At 31.3% G+C, this 24,864-nt stretch overlaps 3 protein-coding genes across 3 annotated transcripts; all 3 read right to left on the bottom strand.

Moving 5' to 3' along the window:
• Positions 1–4,455: 4,455 nt before the first annotated feature.
• On the bottom strand, positions 4,456–10,459 carry LOC128391817 (homeobox protein orthopedia-like). Its single transcript, XM_053351761.1, has 3 exons — positions 8,977–10,459; positions 6,330–6,519; positions 4,456–5,499 (listed from the first exon to the last, which is right to left on the bottom strand). The coding sequence occupies exons 1-3, from the start codon at positions 9,826–9,828 to the stop codon at positions 4,841–4,843; spliced, it is 1,701 nt and encodes a 566-aa protein (XP_053207736.1). The 5' UTR covers positions 9,829–10,459; the 3' UTR covers positions 4,456–4,840.
• A 3,706-nt stretch (positions 10,460–14,165) lies between these two features.
• On the bottom strand, positions 14,166–15,623 carry LOC128391991 (uncharacterized). The gene is made up of 2 exons (XM_053351959.1): positions 14,456–15,623; positions 14,166–14,393 (listed from the first exon to the last, which is right to left on the bottom strand). Exons 1-2 carry the CDS (start codon positions 15,551–15,553, stop codon positions 14,166–14,168), a joined length of 1,326 nt encoding a protein of 441 aa, XP_053207934.1. The 5' UTR covers positions 15,554–15,623.
• Positions 15,624–16,912: 1,289 nt separating this feature from the next.
• Positions 16,913–22,830, bottom strand: LOC128391659 (sodium/potassium-transporting ATPase subunit alpha-like). The gene is made up of 7 exons (XM_053351592.1): positions 22,650–22,830; positions 21,768–21,836; positions 21,117–21,380; positions 18,523–20,984; positions 18,348–18,449; positions 17,450–18,273; positions 16,913–17,368 (listed from the first exon to the last, which is right to left on the bottom strand). Exons 1-6 carry the CDS (start codon positions 22,662–22,664, stop codon positions 18,153–18,155), a joined length of 3,033 nt encoding a protein of 1,010 aa, XP_053207567.1. The 5' UTR covers positions 22,665–22,830; the 3' UTR covers positions 16,913–17,368; positions 17,450–18,152.
• Between the last annotated feature and the right edge of the window lie 2,034 nt (positions 22,831–24,864).

Genomic DNA, 24,864 nt, shown 5'->3' with positions numbered 1-24,864 from the left:
CCCAATAACCACAAAGGTAACGAGTAAGTAAATCAATTCCCAGAGAAACCATTATAAATGGTCCGATTGTCTTGATGATGATTATCATCCACTCCCAGCCATCCACCCACTCACTATCATCATCATCATCATCATCATCACCTTAATCATTATCATCTTAATCTGCTCGTCTTTTCATAAGATTAAATCAAGAGACAAGTTAAAGTCCATTTAAGATTGTTGAAAGTATTGAATCTCCAAGGAATCAAACTGATCAAATTCATCTTGATCAAAATGTTTCTATTTTTGATTACCAACCGTTATCATCTTGACCATGATCATGATTATCTAACAATTTAGCTGATTAAGGTGATGATTATGATATTATTGAATAAAAGTTCAATTTTGTTCAATCATTTTCATCATGTTCAGCAAGATATCAAAATATAATAATCAACTTTTTTTTCATTCACCAATACCAATGATTCAATTTTGATTCTGTTGTTGGTTAATCATTTAAAAATGATAATAGAAATAAATTGTAATCAAATTTAATATTTTCCTAAATTCTTCAAATCAATGTTGCCAATTTTGCTACAAATTTGATTGTTATTAATCAGCTCAAGAATCTGGATGATAATCAAAAAATAAATTACCAATTGATTACGTTTCCTTCATATCGAGAATTCAATTTTTTCAATCAAGATTATCTGAAGTTTATTGGATATTTAGTTGATTGTTGATCATCTTTCACATGATGATGATGATGAAGATGAGGATGAGGATGAAAGAAAGGATTGGATTAGGTTTCTTTTTTATCTTCATCTTCATCTTAATTAAGGCTTCCTCTTTATTAACCCTTTTTGTTTGTCTTGATTAACATTGGAAGCCTTTGATTACTTTGATTATTATCATGACGATGATTAAAATGTTTTCATTAAAATCATATTATAATCAATTGCATTCAGATGATAATCAACATAATACAAATGATCAATTATTGATTGTGAGTTGTAATTGATTACCTTTGAGATTATACAAAATTATTTAGTCAACAGGAAAAGTTGATTAAATGTTTCTCTCAATTTTAACCTCTTTAATTGTGGTTAATCAATATTATTAATAATTCTTATTGTTTAACAATTAACTGAAGCTTCTCAATGCATTTAAATAATAATTTCATGTTAATTAACAAACGTAACCAAATTTAAAACTATTATATAACAGATTTATAATATAAGATTCAAGTTAATCCTCAAAATTAAACATTAATCTGATTGTTAACAATTAAATTGCTCATTCATTTAGCTCAAGTGTTAACCACTTAAGTATTGATTACAATTTAAATGAAATCTCAAGTTAAATCTCAACAATGAGTAGATTAAAATTAGTGATTAAGAAAAGCAATAAATTGTTAAAAGTTAAATCGTTAATAACACAATTTGATCAAGTTGATTAAATCACCAAAAGAAAACATCAATTGTTACAATTAATCCGATATCATTATCAATAAATAATCAGCGATTCTTTCAAGTGATTAAGCTGAACAATCAAATCGGTTAATATTGTTTTCTATGTATGAAAAGCAAATGAAAATTGTTTAACAACTAATAAAGAGATTCAAGTTGATTGATAGATGATGGATATTATTATCATCTTCATCATCTTCATCATCGTCATAAAGATAATAATAGGAATTCCAATGAAGATAATCATGATGATAAAGTAAAAACTAGGAAGAGAAGAAACAAAAATACAAAAGTAAAAAGTTTTTCCTCTAGAAAATGAAAATGAAATTGATAAGATGCTAAGAGTATCCTGGATACAAAGAGGGTATGCATTCATGGAGAGAGAGAGAGAGAGAGATGCATACCCTCACTGTGTTACCAGTGTGTATCAACTGAATGGTGGTGTTGGTGGTGGTGAGTGATTCAGGGAATGCTAAGGATAAAGTGGAAGTGAATCAAATAAAAAAAGGTAAATATATTACATAGACTAACATGAGAGACGGAAAAAAGCAACAACAGTTAAATGGAGACGGAGGGGAAGTCGCATTTTCTGTATAATATAAAATTGCCTGCTGTTAGTTTTATTAACAGGGAGAAAGAGAAAAAGAAAGAGATGGAGATGGAGAGTGGAAAGTGGGTGGTGGGTGGTGGATGGTGGATGGAGTTAAATCTTGTCACGAGTTTCCTCTTGCTCTCTTTCTCTTTATTTTATCATCTTTACCTTGGATTCTATTGATAAGATGAACATTTGACTCTATACCGAGCATGCGATCATATTGATCATCATATCGTCTTCTTTATCATCAACATCATTGTCAGAACCCCGTTGACTTGAAAATCATTTTTACCTCCCTCATCTTCATCTTCATCATCTTCACCATCATTCCTCCTCCTCGTCCATCAACTAAGTAATAATGTTCAGTTTCATTTAAAGTTATGAATTTTCATTCAACTTTTTTCTTGAGGTGAAAACTTTTCTTCTTCATTTTATCTTCCCTTTTGAATCATTTTTCATCATTGAAATTTTCTTACTCCTTTTCTACTCTGATGAGAAAGATGCTCATATTTACAAGGAATAATTTATGCATCTTATTTTTTTTCCTTCTTTCCTTGTTCTTCTTGTTCGAATTAGAATAGAACTTTTTTTCCTCATCACTTTCAGGTCATTTTTTCACCCTTTTCTTCATTATCATCTTCGAAATTGTTTTATAGAGTTTTCTCCCTATAAGAGAAAGATAATATATCAATCTTTTTGTATTTTCTTTCTTTTTTCATCTTCTCATCTGATTAATCTCTGCTCCCTTTCTCTCTCTCTCTCTCTCTTACTTCCCACTGATCTAAGAATCAACAACAACACCTAATATGTATATATTCATGTGTGTACTCAGTGAGTATTCATGGTGATGTAACAAACAAGACTTACACTTTGATTTCATTAGACTTCATCCTTTTGCATATAATACAAACCTTGATGATCCATCTCGGTCTTTGGATTAACTTACTTGTTGAAGGAAAACAAAGTCCATTTTTATTAGAAGACAAACATTATCATCCTCATCCTTTTCCACCGAATCTTTATCCATCCTCATCTTCTTGTTCATCTTCAAAGTCTTCGGAAAACTTTCTTCTTCTTCTTCTTCTCTCTATTTCTCTTATTTTCTACTACTTTCACCTGATTTTCGGTCTTTCATCTTGATCCACTTTTTGTCTTTATTATATAATTGAAGGAAAACCGATAAAAGTTCCTGATGAAGCTCCATGGAATCAGAATTTTTTCCATCTCCTTTTTTTGCTCTTCATCTCAATGAAAAGGATGAGCAAAATGAGAATCAGAATGAGAATGTTAATCAGTAAATAGTTACAATTGATCAGGTTGCAAATATTTGTTTGGTTGTTAGACAGTCAACTTGTAATCAAACGTAACAATCCAATTGTGTTAACCATAATTTGAAAACAATTTTCATTTCAATGATTAACATTAGATTATTCTTATTGAATGAACATCATCATGAAGAGGTGATTGTCTTGGTGGTGGTTGAAATTATTTAAGAGAATTCAATTGATAAAAGAATAGAAATTAAGAGAGAGAGAGAGAGAGAGAATGGTTCAATCAGATTGTCTTCATCTTTTGATGATCAAGTTTACTGATCGTTAATTATTATTATCTACTCATCAAGAGTTACCCTGGAAACTTAATTCATATCAAACTGTCTGTCAGAGTTAATGTTACATGTTTATCAGAATTTTTTTGTCTGTCACCTTGAGATTTTCATTAGAATTGCCACCTCACCCCATGTAACTCTTTCTCTCTTACAGTTATCATCATTTTTGTAGATTTTCTTTTTCATTCATTCTTATTCTTGATACACTTCAGAAAATCCATATTCTCAGTAGACTGTCGTATTTTTTTTTTCACACTGAAAATGATCAATTTCACAAGGGGAGATGGAGAGGGAAACATGATGATGCTGATGATGGAAATGAAGAAAGTGATAAACTTGATATAATTCAAAGTGCGCAAAGAGATTCAAAGTGACAAGAATGAAAATCAGAAATAAACAGTTACTTTTTCAGACTAAACTATATTTTTTGTGTTATACTTTCTGAGCGAAAGTGGGAGGCAACTGAATGGGAGGTAAAAGGAAGAAGAAGATGATGATGAGAGTTAAAAAGGTTTTTTCATCTTCTTTCCCACCTTATCATCATCTTCTTTCAGTATCTTTTTATAGGATTGATTTTTTTTTCTTTTTCTTCATCTCAGATAATATCTTCAAGTGATGAAGATGAGAACAGCAAAAACATAAGATGAATCTTAAGTCATTCCTTTGCTGGAGAAGGTGGGATTGGGGTGGTAATAGGTGACCAGGGAAGGATAAACAACTGCCGATGATGATGATGACGCGGATGATAAGAAGTTTTCAAGATGATTAAGAAGAGAAAATATCGTTTATTGGAAAGAAATGTTTCTTGTTGATCTTTTTTTATGGGTAAGATCAATTTTCCACCTTCATTTTTATTGTCTTCCTCTTTTAATCTCTATCAAGGTGAATTTTTGTTCTTGGTGATGATGATGATGATGATATGAGTACGATTTATATATATAAGTTAAATGACCAAACAAAATGACCATTGAAGATTTTGTTGTGTGGAAAGGGAGACCTACTTGTTTGCTAATGTTAATTAGTAACATTATTTTCATTTATTTGATTATTTGATTGTTGTACTTGACTTACAGCTAATTAGTTGATTAATTGGTTTGATGGGGAGAGAAAAGTTTTATGAAATAAAAGTTTAAGAAAGTTGATTTTTTTTTGGTTAATACCTTTGATTTTATTGATCATGATGATGATTAATTATCTTCCAAACACCGACATCGAAGCTGTATGTTCAATGGCTTTACGTCTTAGCGCTGCGATACTTGTACCTCTCCAAATATCGGGCGATTGGTCATCTTCATTTGAAGGGGTCAAGGGTTGAGGTAAGATTAAAGATGCAAGGGATGAACTTGTTGGAGGTGGAAGATTAAGATTAGTTGGATGACTTTGATTGTGAGATGATGAGGAAGAAGAGGATGATGAAGGTGATAAAGATAAATATGAACAAGGTGATGAACAAGATAACGGTAAATTATTATGTCCAAAGGTCGTTTCAATGGTCGTTATCGTTGGAGTTGCAGATCCAATAGGTAATGAAGATAATGTTGGAGTTGATGATGATGTTGGTCTTGTTGTTGTTGTTGTTATTGGGGTTACTTCATTTCCTATTGAATTATCATGATGATGGTGATGATTTTGATTACCATTAACTTGATTATCATCATGATCATCATCATTTAAATTCATCTGATATGGTTGATAACATGATGAACCGAAACCGGAAGTATGATGATTAAGCCCTCCCATTCCGGTGGCGGTCGATGAAAATTGTCCAGTTGATTGAAGGGAAAGTGATGGAAGATGAGGAAGATGATGATGATGATGATGATGAGTTAAAGAACTCAGAGTAGTAGAACCTAAAAATGGAAGAGAAAGAAAAAAAGAAAGTAAAAGATGAAGATGAAGATGAAAAGTAAATGATGATAACTGATGATCGAGTCCATTATTAAAAACTAGCCAATTTCATCATGACCATTGGCGTGACTTTAAGCTATCACATATGTAAACCCATTATTAATGTTGAAAAACAATCACGATTTACCTGGAAATCATTTTTTTACAATTTTACCTTCAACATGCTCCATTTCCGTTTCCTTTTTATCTTTGTCTCAATCTTTTATTTTTCGTTTTCATTTGTTTACTTTCAACAATATAAATGATTAAACGGAAGTTGAAACAATTTAATAAATCATTTGGTAACGTTGTTTACTTATTTTGTTACCTTAATCATTAGTCTCTTGGATCAAATCAATTGATTGATAATCATGATGATGATTATTATTAAATTTCAATCCAACCAAAATCATATATGTGATTAATTAATTGATTTTTGTTGTTTTTTTTCTCGTTGGTTTAATTAATCAATTATCCGAAACTGATTGTTAGTAATTGTTTTTGGGATTTTTTTTTTGGTTGTTTGTTTGATTTATTGATTATGTATCATCATTGATAATATTAATTGTGAGTTGATTAACAAAATTTGGGTAACAATTTATTTGATTAGCAGTTATTATTATTATTATTGTTATTGTTATTGTATTGATGAAGATATAATAATAATTAGTTTGGGTTTTGAGTGTTAATTAGATGAATAATTTAGGATAAATAAAATTTGATGTTTGAATGATGTTAGGATTTAATTGATTAGCATTGGTATTGTTATTGTTATTAGTAGTGCTTGTAATACCTGTTGTGGTCATTGTCCACCTTGGATCGTGATGTCCAGCGGTAAATGAACAAAGTCCGTCGGCTGGAGAGGAAACGGAACCAAAGGTGGGCAATGGGTGGGAGGGAAGAAGAGCACCGGTGGGATTTCGAAGAAAATTTCCTGATTTTTTCCTCTTTTTCCATTTTGCTCGACGATTTTGAAACCAAACCTAAACAATCAAAGAGAAAAATAACAATCAATTAATTATTCATCTGATTAGATTACAAATAGAAGTATAAATATGTAGCATTGGAATATCAAACATAAGTAACTAGTTATCTTGTTCTAAATATATATAATATTGGAAGGTGGGAGATGTTGATGGTGGAGGGAAACTCGCTGGAGGAATTGCTAGATGAAATAATAATAACCCTCCCTGGTGATATTGAAACTGTAATATCAATGATAATCCTGTGGGAATTTAAAGGCAAAAAGTAAACTTGAAAATGCTTTCAAAGTCACAGACTATTGATGATAATTTATATTTAAATATTGTCACCAGTGAATAATTTATTGCATTCACTGTGTTAGTATGTGTCATATTTTTGTTACTATTATTTGTCAAAGGATCAGTTAAACAGCTGATTAACTAATTGTTATCAAAACATAAATGGATATAAATATGTATATGATTACCATATCAGGAGGATTTAGTTGATTTCATGATGGAAATATCAGTTGATTGTATGTATATTATTAGACTGTACATGTGACCGGAAATTAAAGTAAATTAGGTTCACCATGAGGAAGAGGAAGTTATCATTATCATCTGAAATGTTTTCTCAAAATTGAATCTCATCTAATCTTTAAATGATAATCAATAGATTATCATTGTAATCATTGAACATCAATAGACACTGGGAGGTGAATTTTATTGTTTACTTGAATAGATGAATGAAAATGTTGAGGGAAAAAGTGATGATCGTTATTCAATCATTTTTCATGGTGAAAATTTTTAGTAAATTTCATGAAAATTGAGGTTAAAAGTTTTGGTCAAGTTGTAATGGACAATTGGGATGATTATTGTTTCCATTTGTTTTTCAAGTTTCATTCAATTTCAATGTTTTCTTTTCATCTTTTTATCTTCCTCATCTTCATTTTTTACCTGTGTCATAATGTTTTTGGATGCGGGAATTACACACACGATAAGATTCATGTTCGGATGTTCAATGATGATAAATAGATGGATCATGAGGATGAGATGAGGATGAGAGAGAAAAAAGTTACCTTAGGGAGATGGACAAGGAATGTACATTTCATATTAATGTGGTTTTCCTGTCCCATTAAAAAGTAACATGAATATCATTCATTCAACTGATTTAATACATTTTTACATCTTTCATCTTCCTCTGTCATCATTATCACAAACAAAAACATCATCTTATTATCATCCTAATGTTGATCATCTTATTTGTGCTGCTGGTGATGATGATGTTGATAAAAAGTAATTTAACAGTAACAGTAATTTACATGATAAACTGTGAAATGAATTCATGGAAAACATCATGTTCAATATACTGCTTAACTAAACATGGTTTAGTTAACATGATAATTATGTAATAATTAACGATACAGATGAAGCCATTAGTATGATGATTAAGATGATTTCTTCATGTTTATCTTTGAGTAAGTTGAAAAGGTAAAAAAATATTATTTCCATCATGAAATGATCATCATGATGATCCAGATGATTATGTTATTGTTAATCATTAATTTGCCTGAGAGTTGTACTAACACTTGATAGATGAGATTGAATAATAATTGTTATTTACAATTGATGACAATGTTATCATCATTATCATCATCATCTCTCTAATGATTACCATCATCTCATCCTTGATGAGAGAGATAGAGGGAAGATTATTTATGGAAAAATATCTCCCTAAGGATGAAAAGAAGAAAAAAAATCAGGTCGATAGAAGGTGTATCATCTCTCTCTCTCTCTCTCTCTCTCTCTCATCATTTTTATATCATCTTCATCTCTTAATATTATCTATACCCAATGATGATTGTATCCTTCTGTTATTGTTATTTTTAGAAACTGAAGATGATAATGTTTATCAGAATTCATATTCTCACTCTTTTATCATCATATATCTTCCTCTTTCTTTTCTTCTTTCTCTTCTTCATGGTCTTTTAATGTTTATCTACAAATATGATAACGGTAAATGTTTTTTTCTCTTTACTCTCTCTCTCGTTTCTTTTTCGATAGGGAGAGTACACATTTTCCTCCACCATCTTCCTTCATCTTCACCTTACTCTTTCTCATCCTTCCCAAACTAAATCCCTGTGGATGTGATGAAAGCAAAAGTGAACAATAATGTCACCAAGAATTAATGGGAATAGGAAAAAAATAATCTAAGCTAAATGTTAACCAATAGATGAAAAAGTTTGATATTAGCTTGATAATGATCCATAAATACACACAGAGTGTTATTTGTTAACAGTTACACTTTAATTATGTCAGCATTTTATTATCAACACCATGTTATCATCATTAGAGATAAAGATATTGATACTATTTACAAAATTCTGACTTAATGTTGAAGCTTCTTTAGCAAAAGGAAAAGGAAAATTATATTGATCTTTTTTACTCTGTTCTATTCTGAATGGAAATTGAAATTACCTGAACTCTTGATTCTGTTAATCCGATTCTGAGTGCAAGTTCTTCCCTCATGAAAATATCCGGATAATGAGTTTTACTGAATGAACGTTCCAATTCCTGTAATTGGGCTGGAGTGAAACGAGTTCGATGTCGCTTTTGTTTTGATGGTTTACTTATATCACTTGAGGTGTTGTGGTGACTCTGATTACCATTGGTGGTTAGACTGTTGTTGGGTGTGGATGATGAGGAAGTGGTTGATGAAGATGAGGAAGATGATGAATTGGGGGTAAGGGAATTGGAACCATTTTGAATTGAATTTGAGTTTCCATTGATTGTTGTTGCTGTGGTTGTCGTTGAGGTGGTCGAAGTGGTTGCAGTTGTTGTTGTGGAGGAAGATGAAGATGATGAAGTAAGATGATGGTGTAAAGGATGGTGTTGACTCTGTTGATGCTGATGATGAGGATGAAGATGAGGTTGAAGTGGTGGTGGTGAGGAGGAGGATGTAGGTGGAAGATGATGATGGTGAGATGTAGATGTGGTGTGGGGATGATGGTGATGGTGATGATTGATAAATTGATGAGTTTGAAATAAATTCTGATGATGAAGTGGATGAGGTGGAGGTTGTTGTTGGGAATGATGGACATGATTACCACCTCCACCTCCACCTCCTCCTCCTCCTTGACCTATTGAAGGTGAAGGTGATGATGATGAAGGTGAATAGCTTAATGATTTACTAATCACTAGATTACTGTTACTTGTATTTACTTCATTTGTATCAAGATTAACTGATTCATTTGAATTGTTTAAATGGTTTAAATGGTTAGTTAATTGTCCATTAACTGTTGACCAATTGTTATCAATTGAAAACATCATTACCGTTTTATTATTATTATTATCGGTTTGGTGGTTTAATTATTGATGTTGGTAATCAGATGATTACAATTTAAATTAACTACTAACACCCAAATAATATATAATGTATTTACACACAGAACACATTGATTTAATTGAAGCTAATTTAAAAACAGTTAACAATTTAATTTAATTACACATACACACTTAACAACAATCAATTGTTGTGATTACTTTTGTCTGATTAAAACTTTTAAGATGAAAAACTTTTTTAACTTTTTATTATTTACCAAATGATATTAGTTGGAAACTATTACAGAAAACTGATTACAATCAACTGATTCAGTTTATATAGTTACTGATGATGAGGATGATGATGAGGATGATGATAAACTGAGAATGATGATAAAAATGATGATGGAACCACAGAAAAAAAGAGTCAAGGAAAAAAAATTTCAAGTGGAAGTTTTTTTCTTCCCTTCAAATTCAAATATCATCTGATGATCGGTATACAATTCAAGGTTCAGGATATAACATGATGATGATGATGATGATGAGGATAAGGATGAATAGGATGATATTATTACGAGATGACACTATTAAGATAATTGTGAAAATTTTTATCTCTCATTTTCTGATGGTTTAAGATGAAAAGTTTTTTTTTCATTAGTAAAGTGAAAAAGAAAGATAGATTAGAAAGAGAAGATGAAGATAAAGGATGATAAAGTGATGAAGATGAGGAAGATGATGATGATAAGGTATTTTCCTTGGGTATAGGGTGTTAACCATTTTCCTTTGACTTTCTCAATGAACCAATGGGAAACTTGAGTTTCCCTCCCATCGAACCAATAAAAGTAAAGGTTCCGCCTCTCAGGGTGGTTTATTTATCTTCTTCCTCCTCCTTATCCAAATATCATCAGCATCATCATCATCATCTCATCCTTATCTTCATAATTATCATGTTCCACCGTCGATAATTTTTCCCACCATAAGATTGTGTAACTGAATGAGAAGGAAAAAATATTCCAAATCGAATGGAAAAAATTTTTTTGTTCTAATCATTCAAAGGTAATTAGACGAATAAAATAAACTTGTAGCTGATTAACATTCACTTTGTCTGAACTGAATTAATTGTTGACAATTAAATTGCAGCCAAACTCAACTAGTAAATGTTAATTATTATTCTTATCAAAATTAACTTTATGTTTCTCTTGATTAATTGATTAATGATATGTTAAATGGTTATATTGTTGATTAGTTGTATCCAAAATCAGACAATTGTAACAATTAAGATGTCAATAAACTAAATTTATTCACCAAACTAATCATAAGTAAAGCAACAATTTAATAACTATTTTCACAATTGTTTGGCTAACAATTAATAACATGTAATCCAAACGTATGTTTAAACAAAAACACGCGCCAACACGTGCTCATCTTAATAGTTATTTAAGTTAACCTGATACACATATTAACTATTGATTAAACATCATTCTAATCCTAATCTTGATCTGTCATCTTTATCATCAGTAGGAGGATGAGGATGAGGATGAAGATGAAGATGAGGATGAAGATGAGATGATGAGGGTGAAGGTGAGGTGAGGGTGGGATGTGATGGTGGGTATGAATGTTATATTGAAATAACTTTGAGCTTCCCTGGAGGCAAAAGAAATGACCTAAACTTTGATTGTATTTATTATTATCCGATTATAATTAACAATCAATATAATCAGATCAACTTTCATCATTTCCCTCCCACTTGATTACATTTCATCATCAGATTAAATAACAATGAAATGAATACTAAAAGCGGGAAATTTTTTAAGTTTTTCAATTTTTAGTTATCAGTTTCATTACTTTTTTGTTATACAACTGAATTTAAATTGTTACCATTATGGTTTTATGATTATGATTTAGATTGATGATCAATAAACTGGTTTAATTTACATGATAATCAAAGTTAATCATTTTGATAATCAAATTATCATCACTCGATTAACTTTTCATTCATGTTACTTTTCTTGTGGTTTAATTTTCATCGCTAATTGTCATCAATCAAATCACATTTGAATTTTAATTGTTATGGTTTTTTTCTGATAATTTGATGTTGCAAATAATTACATGTACAAATGAATACAATATAACTAATTAAATTAGACTACAATCAATGTTTGATTACTGTTGTTAATCAAAAAAATACTACTAATCTTTTGGGTTGGCGTTGAAAAAAAAGGTAAATTTGGTTAATTATTTGTTAATTTAATTTACTCTAATTAATATATTGCCAAATTGAATTAACTTTATCTCAGACTAATCAATAAATGTTACACAAATTGTTACAATTAGCAAGAAAAAGGCAAGTGATAATTGATCAACAACTAATCAGTTAATTAAATGAACAACCTCTTAAGACTTGCTAATACAATCAATTGAAATGGGATAGGAAAAAAAATACTGAATTAAGTTAATTGTCATCTAATTACAATTCAGACCACGTTGATTGAGTCACAAGAAAAAATTTCAAAATTCAACTATTACAATTGTATTAATAGTAAATCAAAAATGATTGTGAATCTAAATCATCGAGATGATTGAGTAAACAAAATTGACCAAGAAAAAGTTACATCTTCATTCAAAAGTTATCATGTTTATCGTCACCTAACATGATGATTAAAGTTAATCAAAATTTATATACAATAGACTCAGAATTAACTGGATAACTTATTGGATAACATTTATTATTATTGATTTCGGATGAAAATGTTATCATCGAGATGAGGATGATTATCATCTTGATGATTTACAAAAAGGTTAATCCGTTTGAAATATATTTTGAACTTCATGTTATACACATTGAATTGTCCAGTTTTCAGCAATTTATCATGTTGATGTTTATAAATTGTGAACAGAACAACAATAAAAAATGTAACCATGAATCATTTCAGGGAAAACACTAACATGAGGATGAAATTGAGATAAAGATTGAGGAATCAGAATGAAAGATTTAATTTGATTTTCACAATTTATAGATTGCATTTTGTTTGGGTGATGTTTTTTTTCTGGGTTTTCATTCATTTCATTTGAGATTTTATCTCTTGGATACTCTTGATTATTTACAATTTATCAATTGTTATGCTGATCATCATCATGTATTATAATCATTATCATCAAGTTGAAGTTTCATCATCATTTAATCATCATCAAATTATCATCACTAGTGTTTTAAATTGATAAGGAAAAAAACAAACCACTAATGTATTGAGAAAGTAAAGATTCACTTTGGTGTTTTCTATTCATTAAATTGTTAGACTGAGATTGATTGTGTTAGATTTTTGATCTTAATCAACATTTAATTTTCATTCTTAGCAAACTAATTTAATCATCTTCTTCATCAAAATACTTTCTCTCTCTCTCTCTCTCTCTCTCTCTCTCTCTCTTTATCTTCATCTTCATCACTTTGTATATTGATCAATGGATGAGGATGAAACCTTTTCAATCATCAATCTTAAGTTACTTTAATAATGATGATGATGGGAATCCTTTGGTAGACTGGGAGTGATGATCAGGATGAAGATGATAATTCATTTGTTTATCAAAATGTTCATATGAATATTAATCACTAATAGTTACTATTATGAGAAATTATCAAAACATTCACTCGACATTTGATATTTGATTAGATAATTTAGTCAAATCATTTAGTTAGTTTGTTTAATTAGTTATTGTTCAATTTCTGATCTCAATTTGATCTGATAACTTATCAGTTTCTTAATCACCAGAAAATTGGTTTAAGAAACTTTTTGTTTTCTGTTTTTGTTTTACAATTAAAATCTTGATTATTAGTCTGTTGTTTTTATTGCCCCTTCTGTTTAATTACTTAGTAAACTTATCAAATTGTTAATGATGGTTATTGGGATTGTTAAAGGCTTAAGCCTTTATAAAGGAATGATGATAAGGATGATAATATCTTCTCGAGTCAATCTCATCACTTTCACTTGACAAGTTTTACTTTAACATTGGAATACAATTCTTGAAGTGTCAATCTTTTTGCTCAGTAAATCTCATTGGATTCAATGTTAAATTGTCTCTGTTAATTTATTGTCAAACAGTTGAATCATTTATTTTACAATTTAATCATCTTCATCATCCTCTTAAATTGTTATCATCCTTTTATCACAATTTCATCTATATCTTAATAATAATCATTCAAATCAAATTGTGAATTGTATCATCAAAATGCTGAAATTCATAATGGTAATATTTAGCTAATATTTCTAATGATTAGTTGATTGTCCAAAATTGTCTAAGTAATTGTCACTAGATTCATCATTTTAATCAAACTGATTGAGTCCAATTAGTTAAGTTGTCCCAACTTGATTGTAAGCGTTAATCATTAGTAAAAAGATTGTTGAATTTTCAATAATTATCTGTAAATTAACAAAACAATTAATGATCAAGATTAAAAAAAAAGTATTGATTAATTTAAATTGTTTTACCTTTAATAAGCAATAAGATTCAATTCTTAAAACTTGACCAATCCAGAAACCAATTGGCTTGACCTTTAACCGGTCCAGGGTTGCCAAAAGCTAATTGCAAAACAATTGAAACAATTAACCATTTGATTGACCAAATTAACTAATTTTTTTACCTTGATTTGAATGATTAACAATTCATTTTGATCAGAGCAACAATTGTTTGCTGACATATTATGAAGTAAAACAATTAACTCATCAACCTTACTATTAACTGGAATCAAGAGAAACTTTGAGAAACCATTAATACCAATTAACGTAATTGTTGCCGGAATTAAGATTGGCCATTTAATTAATGGATCATCGATTCCGATAATCAAACAAGCAAATAAAACAAAATCAGTAAATAAAGCTAATGATGAGAAAGTAGTTAGAATCAATGATCTGATCTCACAATTTGCCTTTTCAATATCATTAAGAATACGATTACAATTAACTAAACACTGGAATTGTAGGTTATTAAAATGATCAGATTGACGATTAGAGGTACAGTTAATTGCTCTCATTACGTTAATTAACTCTTTTAATCTTAATTTAATGTAAAGAATGAAAATGAAAATGTGAAAATAGAACCAGAAACAACTAAACAAAGCAGTTGCTGCGACAATTGAGTTAATTGTTATCCAGAAAGTTGAACTAATCAACGTTGGATATGTTAATTGTGACAATTGGTTGGTAATTAGATGACATCGAAATGAACAATTAATATAAAACAATAGATACCCAGTGGCCAGAGTTAAAGTGATTCCTTGATAACATACTAAAAGCTTAAGCGATAATCTTAATTGTAGTAAATTTTTAGGTTGATGAAGGTTAATTTGGTCAGCAATTAACGAACCCGTTGAATAGATTTGATTGCAAATGTGAAATAATTTTAAATCATTTGAATTGTTTTTATAATTAAATGGTTGATGACAAGATATGAACAACATTGTGAAGCAAATTGTTATTAATAATATGATTAGTTTGATGATTAAATGTTGAGACAAACAATTAGTTGAATCACCGAGGATTAAGTTAATTGTAGTCATTGAGAGAAACTGTTTTTCACTTGATGATAACAAACTGATTAACACTGATCGTATCAGAACAATTAACATGAACACTTTGATTGTCTTGAATTTGGTTAATTGTGATTTAGAGGGTAAACAATTAACTTGATAACCGATTAATGTACCATTGAATATGAATGCAATTCGTTCACAATTTAACATGGTTAATTTAATTGAATCATCAGATAGAAAGGATTTAATTTTTGATTGTAAATTAACCTTCAAGTTTATATTATGGTAATAGTGATTAACTGAATCAGTTAATTTGATTGTTGAGGTTGACATCTTATCCAATTGATATCTGATCATTATAACTAAATAATGAACCAAATTCTGAATCAAGTTAATTGTTGAACCAATTTTACTCATCTAAATATTATTATTTGATCAAACAATCAATAAATTGATCAACTAAACATGTTTGATTAAACCTGTGATTAAATTTGTGATTAATGTTCATTTAATTGTTATAATTGACATTTCAATGTTTTAATAATTTAGCTCTTTAATTGTAATCATCAAATTTAAATCCCAATTGGATGAGTTGATTATCAATTTATTGATTGCAATTATTAATTGAGACAATTAAATAAATATTTGCAATATTGTATAATCATAACCATTATGATCTTAATTGTAAATAATAATTAAATCGTTAAAATAATTTGTTTTTGTTTTGTAATCAATTTTTATTATACCAACTATTTAGTTCATTTTTAATTGTAAGTTAATTATCAATTGCTGATGTTGATGCAATTAGTACGATTGTTATAATTAATTGTTATCATGATTAAAAGTAAAACAAAATGAAACTGAACAAAAAGTTGAAAGTAAATTTAATTGTTAACTTTGATTATTAATAAATCAAGTGAATCAAATGAAATTAAAATCAGTCTATTTATATGTATTATCATTATTATCATTAAGTAATTAATACCGCTGGTCTGTTGAACAATTTAATAAAAATTAACTAAATCTTAATTGTGAACAATGTAATTGTTGTTGTTGTTGTTGTTGTTGTTGGTTAATTGTTTGTGTTGTTGGTGAGCAATTGTTTCAATTGGTTTTTTCTTAGCAATTTCATTAATTAATCCTCGGAATGTAAATTAAAGTTGATTTGTTTTGTTTTCTCAAATTATCAGATTAAATTATCGAGATGGACAATAACATAATAATATATATAGAATCAGGATAAAGATTAATTAAAGAGGGATTAACTCTCCATCCATGGTAATCCAACTATTAATTGATTTAGTTATCATCATAAACTAAAAACACAAATTTCTACAAATCATTGATTCATTGATCAGGCAAATGTATAAATGGTTGCGTTTGTTGTATCAGCTTTTTGTTTTTCTTTTCAATTGATAAATTGTTGTCAAAAGAAACAATTAGATTTACAATAAAGTCTCATTTTAAATTGTTTGGTGTTTGTAACGGTAAAATGATCATGTTGATTAAGATGTTTTATCCATAAAGCCAATTGTGATTAATTGTTTACAATTGTTTGAGATGATTAGCTTTTCTTTTAGAATGTCCAATTGATTGAGATTTGGTTAATTAATCACCATCTTCTTAATTGTTTCTTTCTCTAAATTATCTATGAGCGGGAAAAAATTTATAAATCCTAGTTTTTTTGTCTTTTTGTTTTCTTGTCGCAGTGAAAGTGAAAAGGTTAAGGTTGAGGTTAAGGTCGAGGTGGTGATTGAACTTGGAGTGGGAAATGTTATTGGTGTTATGGTTTTGCCTTCTTGTCCAGTGGTGGGTTTTCAGAGGTGGGAATAGATTTCCCTCTCAGACTATTTTTGTCCTTTCTTGATTAATTGATTAATTGTTCAATTGATTTTGGGTCAATCGTTTTCCCTCCTTCGTCAGGACTTTTGCTTCAGGGTGGGAACAGGTTGCTGGTGGTGGATTGTGAGCTTTGTCAATAGTTGTTACGGTTAATTGTTGGTTGATCATTGTGAGAAACCAAATCTATTTAGAGAGAGAGAAACAATTAAGAAATTAGGATTAGATGAGGTGATTGATTATTTTTAGAGAGTTAAAAAACTTTACCGCTGAATTTTTGAAAGTTTGATTGATCCCAAGTCTTGATTTTTAGTTGATTTAATTGTCAACAAAGATGAAGGGGATAATTGTGATTATTGAATGAATAAAATTAAATTACTTTTAAGAAACTTGGAAGGTCCTAAAAGATTTTAATTGATTAATTAAATCGCAATTCATTTTCCATTCATTGATTTGGTTTTTTTTGGTGTTGGTTTGTTATGTATTTTGTTTGGTAAATTAGCTAAAATTGAATTTGTAACAACTTATGATGAAGATGATGACGATTAATAATCATGTTTAAAATAATATTATGCAATTATTAGGAACCCCTATTAGTTTTACATTAATTAATTAATTTCTCAATCTGATTAAAGGGAGATTTTTGTTTTAAAAAAATCAAGAACAAAAAAAAATAACAAATAAATAACAAATAAAAAAACAATAAAAACAAAAATGAGAATGAAACAAATCAAAATAAAAATAACAAATAAAAATATTAACAAACAAATGAGATAATGAGTAAATGAAGTGAGTTGAGTTGATTGTGAGTATGAGAGAGTTCGTAAACAATTAAGTCAGAAACAGAGAGAGGAAAAAGTCTGAAAGGATATAGAAGGAAGTGGAACCGGAAAGAGGAGAAAAGAGTGGGGTAAGGGATGTGTGTGAGAGAGAGAGGTGAAGATGAAAAAGAAATTATCTCTTTCTGACTTTAGTAATAAGTCTCTATTTCAACCCAACCGCCTGGACAGCGTCTAATGATGAAACGACGAGCTTCATCGTAGATGAAAATTAGTAAGGAGAATGGCATCGCTGGGAACCACCATGATAACCTTATTGAAAGAGAGAAATGAGAGAGAAAAATTAATCAAACAGATCAAACATTGGATTGAAATGATTAACTTACTTAATTGGATACAATTTAAGAACGACTGACATTCCTGGAGTATAAGAGAGAAGAGCGGCCAAAGCAGTTTCAAAAAGCAATCCAAAATTAAGAGCATGATTTCTGTTGGGAAAAAAAATGATAGCAAATTAGTAAATTGTTCAACTTTCATAGATTAATTATAATTTTGATTTACCTCATTCCTTGGTGAACAAGTGAATTTCTTCTGGTTTTACATACAATCAGATCGGCCCATTGGACAATAACGATGGCGATGAAAAATGCAGTATGACAAGTGAATTCTAAAACTTTACGATTTTTGTAAGTCCATTCTTGTCCGTAAGAATCTTGTAAATCATTAATGGCCTTTGAGTCCCAATCGTTTCGAAGGCCAAAAAGAAAAGATGGCAAGAATCCATTTTCCGCCATAATAACAAAATAGGTAAAGAAACCGGCAGCCGCTTGAATGAAACCAATCTGACCATAAGCCATGGAGATGAGACGTTCATTGACTAATTTATCTTTCTTGGGATTTCTGGGCTGTCGTTTCATAATATCACTTTCGGCTTGCTCATAAGCTAATGAGATGGCAGGAACCATGTCAGTACCAAGATCGATGCAAAGAATAGTAACAGTGCCCAAAGGTAAGGGAACATTGAAAATGATGAAGAATAGGAAAGGTGAGATTTCAGGAATGTTGGAGGTCAAAGTGTAGGCAATTGATTTTTTAAGATTATCGAAAATCAATCGACCCTCTTCAACACCGGTAACAATGGAGGCAAAATTATCATCCAATAAGATCATATCAGCAGCTTGTTTGGATACATCAGATCCAGCGATACCCATGGCGACACCGATATCAGCTTTTTTCAGCGCAGGTGAATCATTAACACCATCACCGGTAACGGCGACAATGGCCCCTTGACGTTGACAGCCTTCAACGATGATCAATTTCTGTTGAGGTGAAGTTCGAGCGAAAACAATTTCAGTATGATACTTGAGAATTTCATCTAAAGTTACAACATCCATGTCTCTCAATTCTCCGCCGTGAATAACAGCGGCCTTGGCATCTCTTGGGTTAACCTCTTCAACGGGAATATTCAAACGCTGAGCAATATCTTCAACAGTTTCATTTCCTTCAGAAATGATACCAACTGCTTTGGCAATGGCTTTTGCAGTGATTGGATGATCACCTGTAACCATGATAACCTTAATACCGGCAGATCGACACTTGGCTACGGCATCGGGTACGGCAGCTCGTGGAGGATCAATCATGGAAACCAAACCTAAGAAACGAAGTCCATCTAGAGGGAAATTACCTTCATCGGCATCAAATGGATAACCAGGAGGATATTTATCAGCTGGTAGTTTAAGGTCACAAAAACCGATTACACGTTCACCCAAACCACCTAATTCAAGATAAGCACAATTAAATGCTTCTTTCATCTCCTCGTCTAATGGTCGATCTTGTCCACCAATGTAGATGGAGGAACAACGGTCAAGAATACGCTCAGGAGCACCTTTCATACATAATAAGTAACTTGGATCATTTGGATCATCAGTTTCATGAATGGTAACATGATATTTGTTGGTTGAGTTGAAGGGAATCTCACAGATTTTGGGATTCTTTTGACGATAACCAGGAACATTTCCATGAGCAAGTTCCATACATTTAAGAATCGCCGATTCAGATGCATCACCAGTTGTTTCTCGTTTAAGAATGGGAACATTTTCCATGTTAGGTTTGAATTCAGCTCGACTACATAACATGCAGACTCGTGTCATTGCTTTCCATCCATGTGAAGTCTTGTCATATTGAACACCGGATTGATCCTCTGTGGTATCAGCCTCCATGATATGGTTATCGAACCACATATGGGCAACGGTCATACGATTTTGGGTCAGTGTACCAGTTTTGTCTGAACAAATGGTTGAAGTTGAACCAAGAGTTTCAACAGCTTCAAGATTTTTGACTAAACAGTTTTTGGAAGCCATCCGTTTGGCAGTGAGGGTCAGACATACTGTCACAGTGGCGAGTAAGCCTTCGGGTACATTAGCGACAATAATACCGATCAAGAAGATAACTGCATCAAGCCAATTGTAATCTAATATAATAGCAATTATGAAGAAAGAGACTCCAAGGAAAACAGCAACTCCGGTAATAATGTGAATGAAATGTTCAATTTCTTTGGCAATGGGAGTTTGACCCATTTCCAGACCAGAGGCTAGATTAGCAATACGGCCCATTACAGTGCGATCACCGGTATTTATAACAATACCTTGGGCAGTACCTTCAACACAGTTGGTTGAGAAGAAGGCGAGATTACGAGTTTCTAATGGATTTTCATTGGTTAGTTCTGGAGATCGAGTTTGTGGTTCAGATTCTCCGGTAAGTGATGAATTGTCAACCTTACATCCATGAGCTTTAATTATTCTCATATCAGCTGGAACTCGATCTCCACCTTTAACCTCAACCAAATCACCGGCTACAACTTCTTCAGCTGGATATGTGTTCTTTTTTCCCTCTCGAATAACAGTAGCATATTGAGGTACCATACTCTTGAAAGATTCCATGATAGCTGAACTTTTGGCTTCTTGGTAGTAAGAGAAACATCCGGTAACAATAACGACAACAGCCAATACAATACCAAGGTAAAGCTAAAGGATAGAAGCACAAACAATAATATGAAGAGCTGAGTAATCGAATGAAACCTAAACCAACCCAATTTGTAGAGAAGAAGATTCCAAGGGGCGAAATAAGTTATATTTTTTGAAAGAATTGAAACTTACATTATCTGGGGATGGATCTTCAAAACTAGAAGCTTGAATTGAATAAGCCAAGAAACAAAGAACGGCACCAATCCATAATAATAATGCGAAACCACCGAAAAGCTGTTTACAAAATTTAACCCATTCTGGTGTTGTTGGTGGAGGTGTCAGGGCGTTTGGCCCATCCCGTGCGAGTACTGTTTTCGCCTGAGCTACGGTTAATCCAGTTTCACTATTGGTTTTTAAACGAGCATACAATTCTTCCAGAGGGACTTTGTGCTCATCCTGTTAGAGCAAAATCACCAAGAATAATCAAATTCCAAGGGCAAAGGGAGGTGAAAGTGGAAGATGATTAGGACAATTGAGCAAAAAAAAGGATGAAAATCGAACCAGAAAAAGAAAAGAAAGAAAAAATTGTATAGAAAGAGAAGAAAAAAATAGTCAAGGAAAAAAGGGAGATTATATTCAATGCCAATGGGACACAATAGAAAATCAACCAAGGTGAATGTTTAACCGGTAAATTCACCCAAAGTCAAATAGAGTCCAAGGTAAATCCAAAAAGGTACATAAAAATAAAATGAAGAGAAAAACGTATTAGCAAAGAAGAAGAAGAAGCCATTGAAGGTGAGATTTTCTCTTGAAAAAAAAAGGTAAAGAAGGCGGTGGACTTACCATGTCCACCTCTTGTTTGAGGTCATCCAATTCCTTTTTCTTCTGACTTTTTGCTCTCTTGCCATCTTTCTGTTGGTACAATTAATCACATCAACAAGGAATTAAATTGATTGACCAGCCAAATTTAATCCAATATGGTGATATGATGAGAGAGAAAGAGAGAAAAGAAAGAGAAACAAAAAGAAAGGGTTAAGAGTAAAGAAAGACAGTCAAGGTTTTCTGGTGAAAGTGAAGTGAAGGCTCACAAGGCCATGTTCATGTTATGGTAACAACTGATGAAGATAATGAAGGAAGAGGAATGGAAACTTGCACAGGAGAGTAAGAAGCTTTAAAGAAGTAAAATTTCACACCCAAGGAATGGAAGGGAGGGAAAATTCATTGGATTCTTTTCATGCATATTGCATGATAAGTGAAAGTCCATATTCCTTTTTGGTTCAATGGAAATGGAAGAGTAAAGGGCAAAGATGGAAATGGTTCAAGGTGAGAGAATAGAAAAGGTAAAAAGAATCAAATGTTAACAGGTAACAAAAGAAAAAGAGAAAAGAAAACAGTTTGGTAGAGAAAAAAAATGAAAGAAAAAAAAAGAAAAAAGAAAGAAAAAGACAAGGAGATCTAAAGGTCGAGAGGATTGATTGTTCCAAATTGTACAAGTTGTACAGTTTTTCACCATCGACATAAAACATATACAGACAGAGAGAAATTGTGACTGAGAAAGAAGAGAAAGAGAAAAAAATTCTGGTTAAAAGAAAGGGGAGAAAGAAAAGAAAGAGAAAAAAAATTGATCAAGAGACACAAAAGAGACTCAAGCCAATTGAATTTTCACTTATAATTTGGAATAAGAAAAACAAAATTAAAAAAGGATTAGGATTAACGGTGACTTACCTTATCGCTACCCATGATTGTTGCTTCTAATGATGATTACAATTAATGATGATGAACACAATTAGGTAATAACTAACAAAATGAAAGGAGGAGGTGAACAAATTTCCAATGTAATATGTTTAAGGTTTTTGGGTTACAGAGGCTGTGAGAGTGTTGGATGGAGAGAGAAGAGAAAGAGAAACAGTCACATTAAAATCTCTTACGAGAGAGAGAGAGAGAGAAAGAGAGAGAGAGACAGAGGTGCGAGAAAGAGAGAAATTGAAAAAAGAGGGAAAAAAGAAAGAGAGAAATAAGTTCTTGGTTTGTTTCTCTTCTTCTCGGTTTCAGGCCGACTCAATGGTCTTCCCTTTCGAAGTCTCGATCTTTCGTGTAGTAGACAAAGAACGAAACTCGCAATTCGAGACAATATTCAAGTTCTTGGTTTGTTTCTCTTCTTCTCGGTTTCAGGCCGACTCAATGGTCTTCCCTTTCGAAGTCTCGATCTTTCGTGTAGTAGACAAAGAACGAAACTCGCAGATGATTCGACTCTTTTCGAACTCACAATATTCTATTGAATATTATATTTCTTCTTCTTCTTTTTCGAATGTCCAACTTTCTCTGTTCATTTTATGTTCTTTCTTTTCTTCTCTGTCTTTCTTTCTTTCTCTTTTCTGCTAATATCTTATTCTCATGAGAGTTTATCTAATTTCTCTCATTCACTTTCTATCTTCATCTTACCGTTATTTTCTATCATCATATCTCTTTCTCTTTCTCTTTCTCTCTCCTCTTTCTTTTCTCTTTCTTTTCTCTTCTCCCAATGTTTCCTTGGATTTTATGAGTTTCCAATGAAACTACTGATTCTTTTACTCTGATGCTGTTTCTTTCTCTCCTTCATCTTTATGCCTCTTTTTCTTCCTCATCTTCCCTTGCACTCCCTCCCTGTATTCATCTGCCTTATCATCATCATCATCATCTTATTCTCTGGTTCTGCCTCTTCATGAAAACCGTTTTTTCCATCTCATTCCATTGAATCATCAGCAATCTTTTTTTCTCTTTTCTCTCGGCTAACAGTTTTTCCTCAGTTCTTCATCCATATATTTGTTCTCCTCCATTTTTTGCACAGAATTTTCTCTCTCTCTCTCTCTCTCTCTCTCTCTCTCTCTCTCTCTCTCTCTCTCTTGAGGCTTCCATTCTCGAAACACTTTCACTCGAATCTAATCACCATCAACAACTCATTTCTTTTCCCTTGATTTTATCCTCGCCTAAGACTATTGACTTAAAAGATAATAAGTAAAAGCTACTATGATAATGATAATGTTTCTTGATTGCAATTAAAAATCATCATCATTACCATCATGAGAAGATGATTTCTACATGGTGTAGATTAACCACAAATCAGAGTAAATACTTTCGCTTCATATGTCGCTGTAGATGGCAAAGAGTTTTTCGAGTTGAGGGAGTCAATGTTTCAGCTTTAACCAAGAAAGTTAAAGAAGCCGTTTTCAAAAATTTTCCTGTTAATGCTCCGGGTTTTGCCTGGAACCGAAGGAGAAAGTGAAGGCAAATTAGAGGATCGATTGAGAAAATTAATTAATTAGACGAAGGTGATGATCTTCATGAAAAGTTCTCGTAGTAGTCGCGATGTAAATTCAGTCAGATATCCTTCATGAACGACAAGGACTTAACGTCTATTCCATTTGATCAACTTTCCCTCAAATTTACGTTAATTCCTCTCTTGTTAGAGGCTTAAGGTAACATTAAGGTAACAAACTGTCACTAATTATACATAATTCAATTAAACCAAAATGCAAACACGAAGAGTCAACCCCAGGATTCAGGGTGAAATCGGGAAACTCTGAGCTAAGATCGAACAGAGAAAAGTTTTCCTAATGGGAAAAATACTCTAAGACAAGAAGATAACAATTTACAAGGAAATTAAATGATGAGGATAAAGATTTTACTGAGAAAACAAGCCAAGCCTAATAAATGAAACAATTTTACTTTAATGAAAGAGTTGAAAGTCACCAGAGGGATAAAAGATGAGGATGGAAACATTTTCTTCGTCCTTTACTTGTTCAACTCCTTAAACATTAAAAGTTTAACATCTTCTACTTTCTGGAACATTTAATATTATCAAAATAACCATAGGAATAAGAGAGAGAATGATGATGATAATGAAAGAAGATCAACATTATCATCATCCAAATGGACCAACAGATTATTTCTATGTTGATGA

The sequence above is a fragment of the Panonychus citri genome, unplaced genomic scaffold, assembly GCF_014898815.1.
Source record: "Panonychus citri isolate SS breed McGregor unplaced genomic scaffold, ASM1489881v1 Contig00135, whole genome shotgun sequence".
Taxonomy (NCBI): domain Eukaryota; kingdom Metazoa; phylum Arthropoda; class Arachnida; order Trombidiformes; family Tetranychidae; genus Panonychus; species Panonychus citri.
This window is presented reverse-complemented; position numbering and strand designations above follow the sequence as displayed.

Bases quoted from the DNA above. Each gene is read 5' to 3' on its own strand.
- LOC128391991 (XM_053351959.1), bottom strand. From the start codon at position 15,553: ATGTTAAATTGTGAACGAATTGCATTCATATTCAATGGTACATTAATC. The intron at 14,394-14,455 runs GTAAAAAAATTA...TTTTGCAATTAG, and splicing joins TGTTAATCATTCAAATCAAG to CTTTTGGCAACCCTGGACCG.
- LOC128391659 (XM_053351592.1), bottom strand. The intron at 21,381-21,767 runs GTAAGTCCACCG...TTGCTCTAACAG, and splicing joins TCAAACAAGAGGTGGACATG to GATGAGCACAAAGTCCCTCT. The intron at 20,985-21,116 runs GTAAGTTTCAAT...TCTATCCTTTAG, and splicing joins AAGATCCATCCCCAGATAAT to CTTTACCTTGGTATTGTATT.
- LOC128391817 (XM_053351761.1), bottom strand. From the start codon at position 9,828: ATGATGTTTTCAATTGATAACAATTGGTCAACAGTTAATGGACAATTA. The intron at 6,520-8,976 runs GTAATTTCAATT...TTGATTGTTTAG, and splicing joins TAACAGAATCAAGAGTTCAG to GTTTGGTTTCAAAATCGTCG. The intron at 5,500-6,329 runs GTATTACAAGCA...TTCCATTTTTAG, and splicing joins GTGGACAATGACCACAACAG to GTTCTACTACTCTGAGTTCT.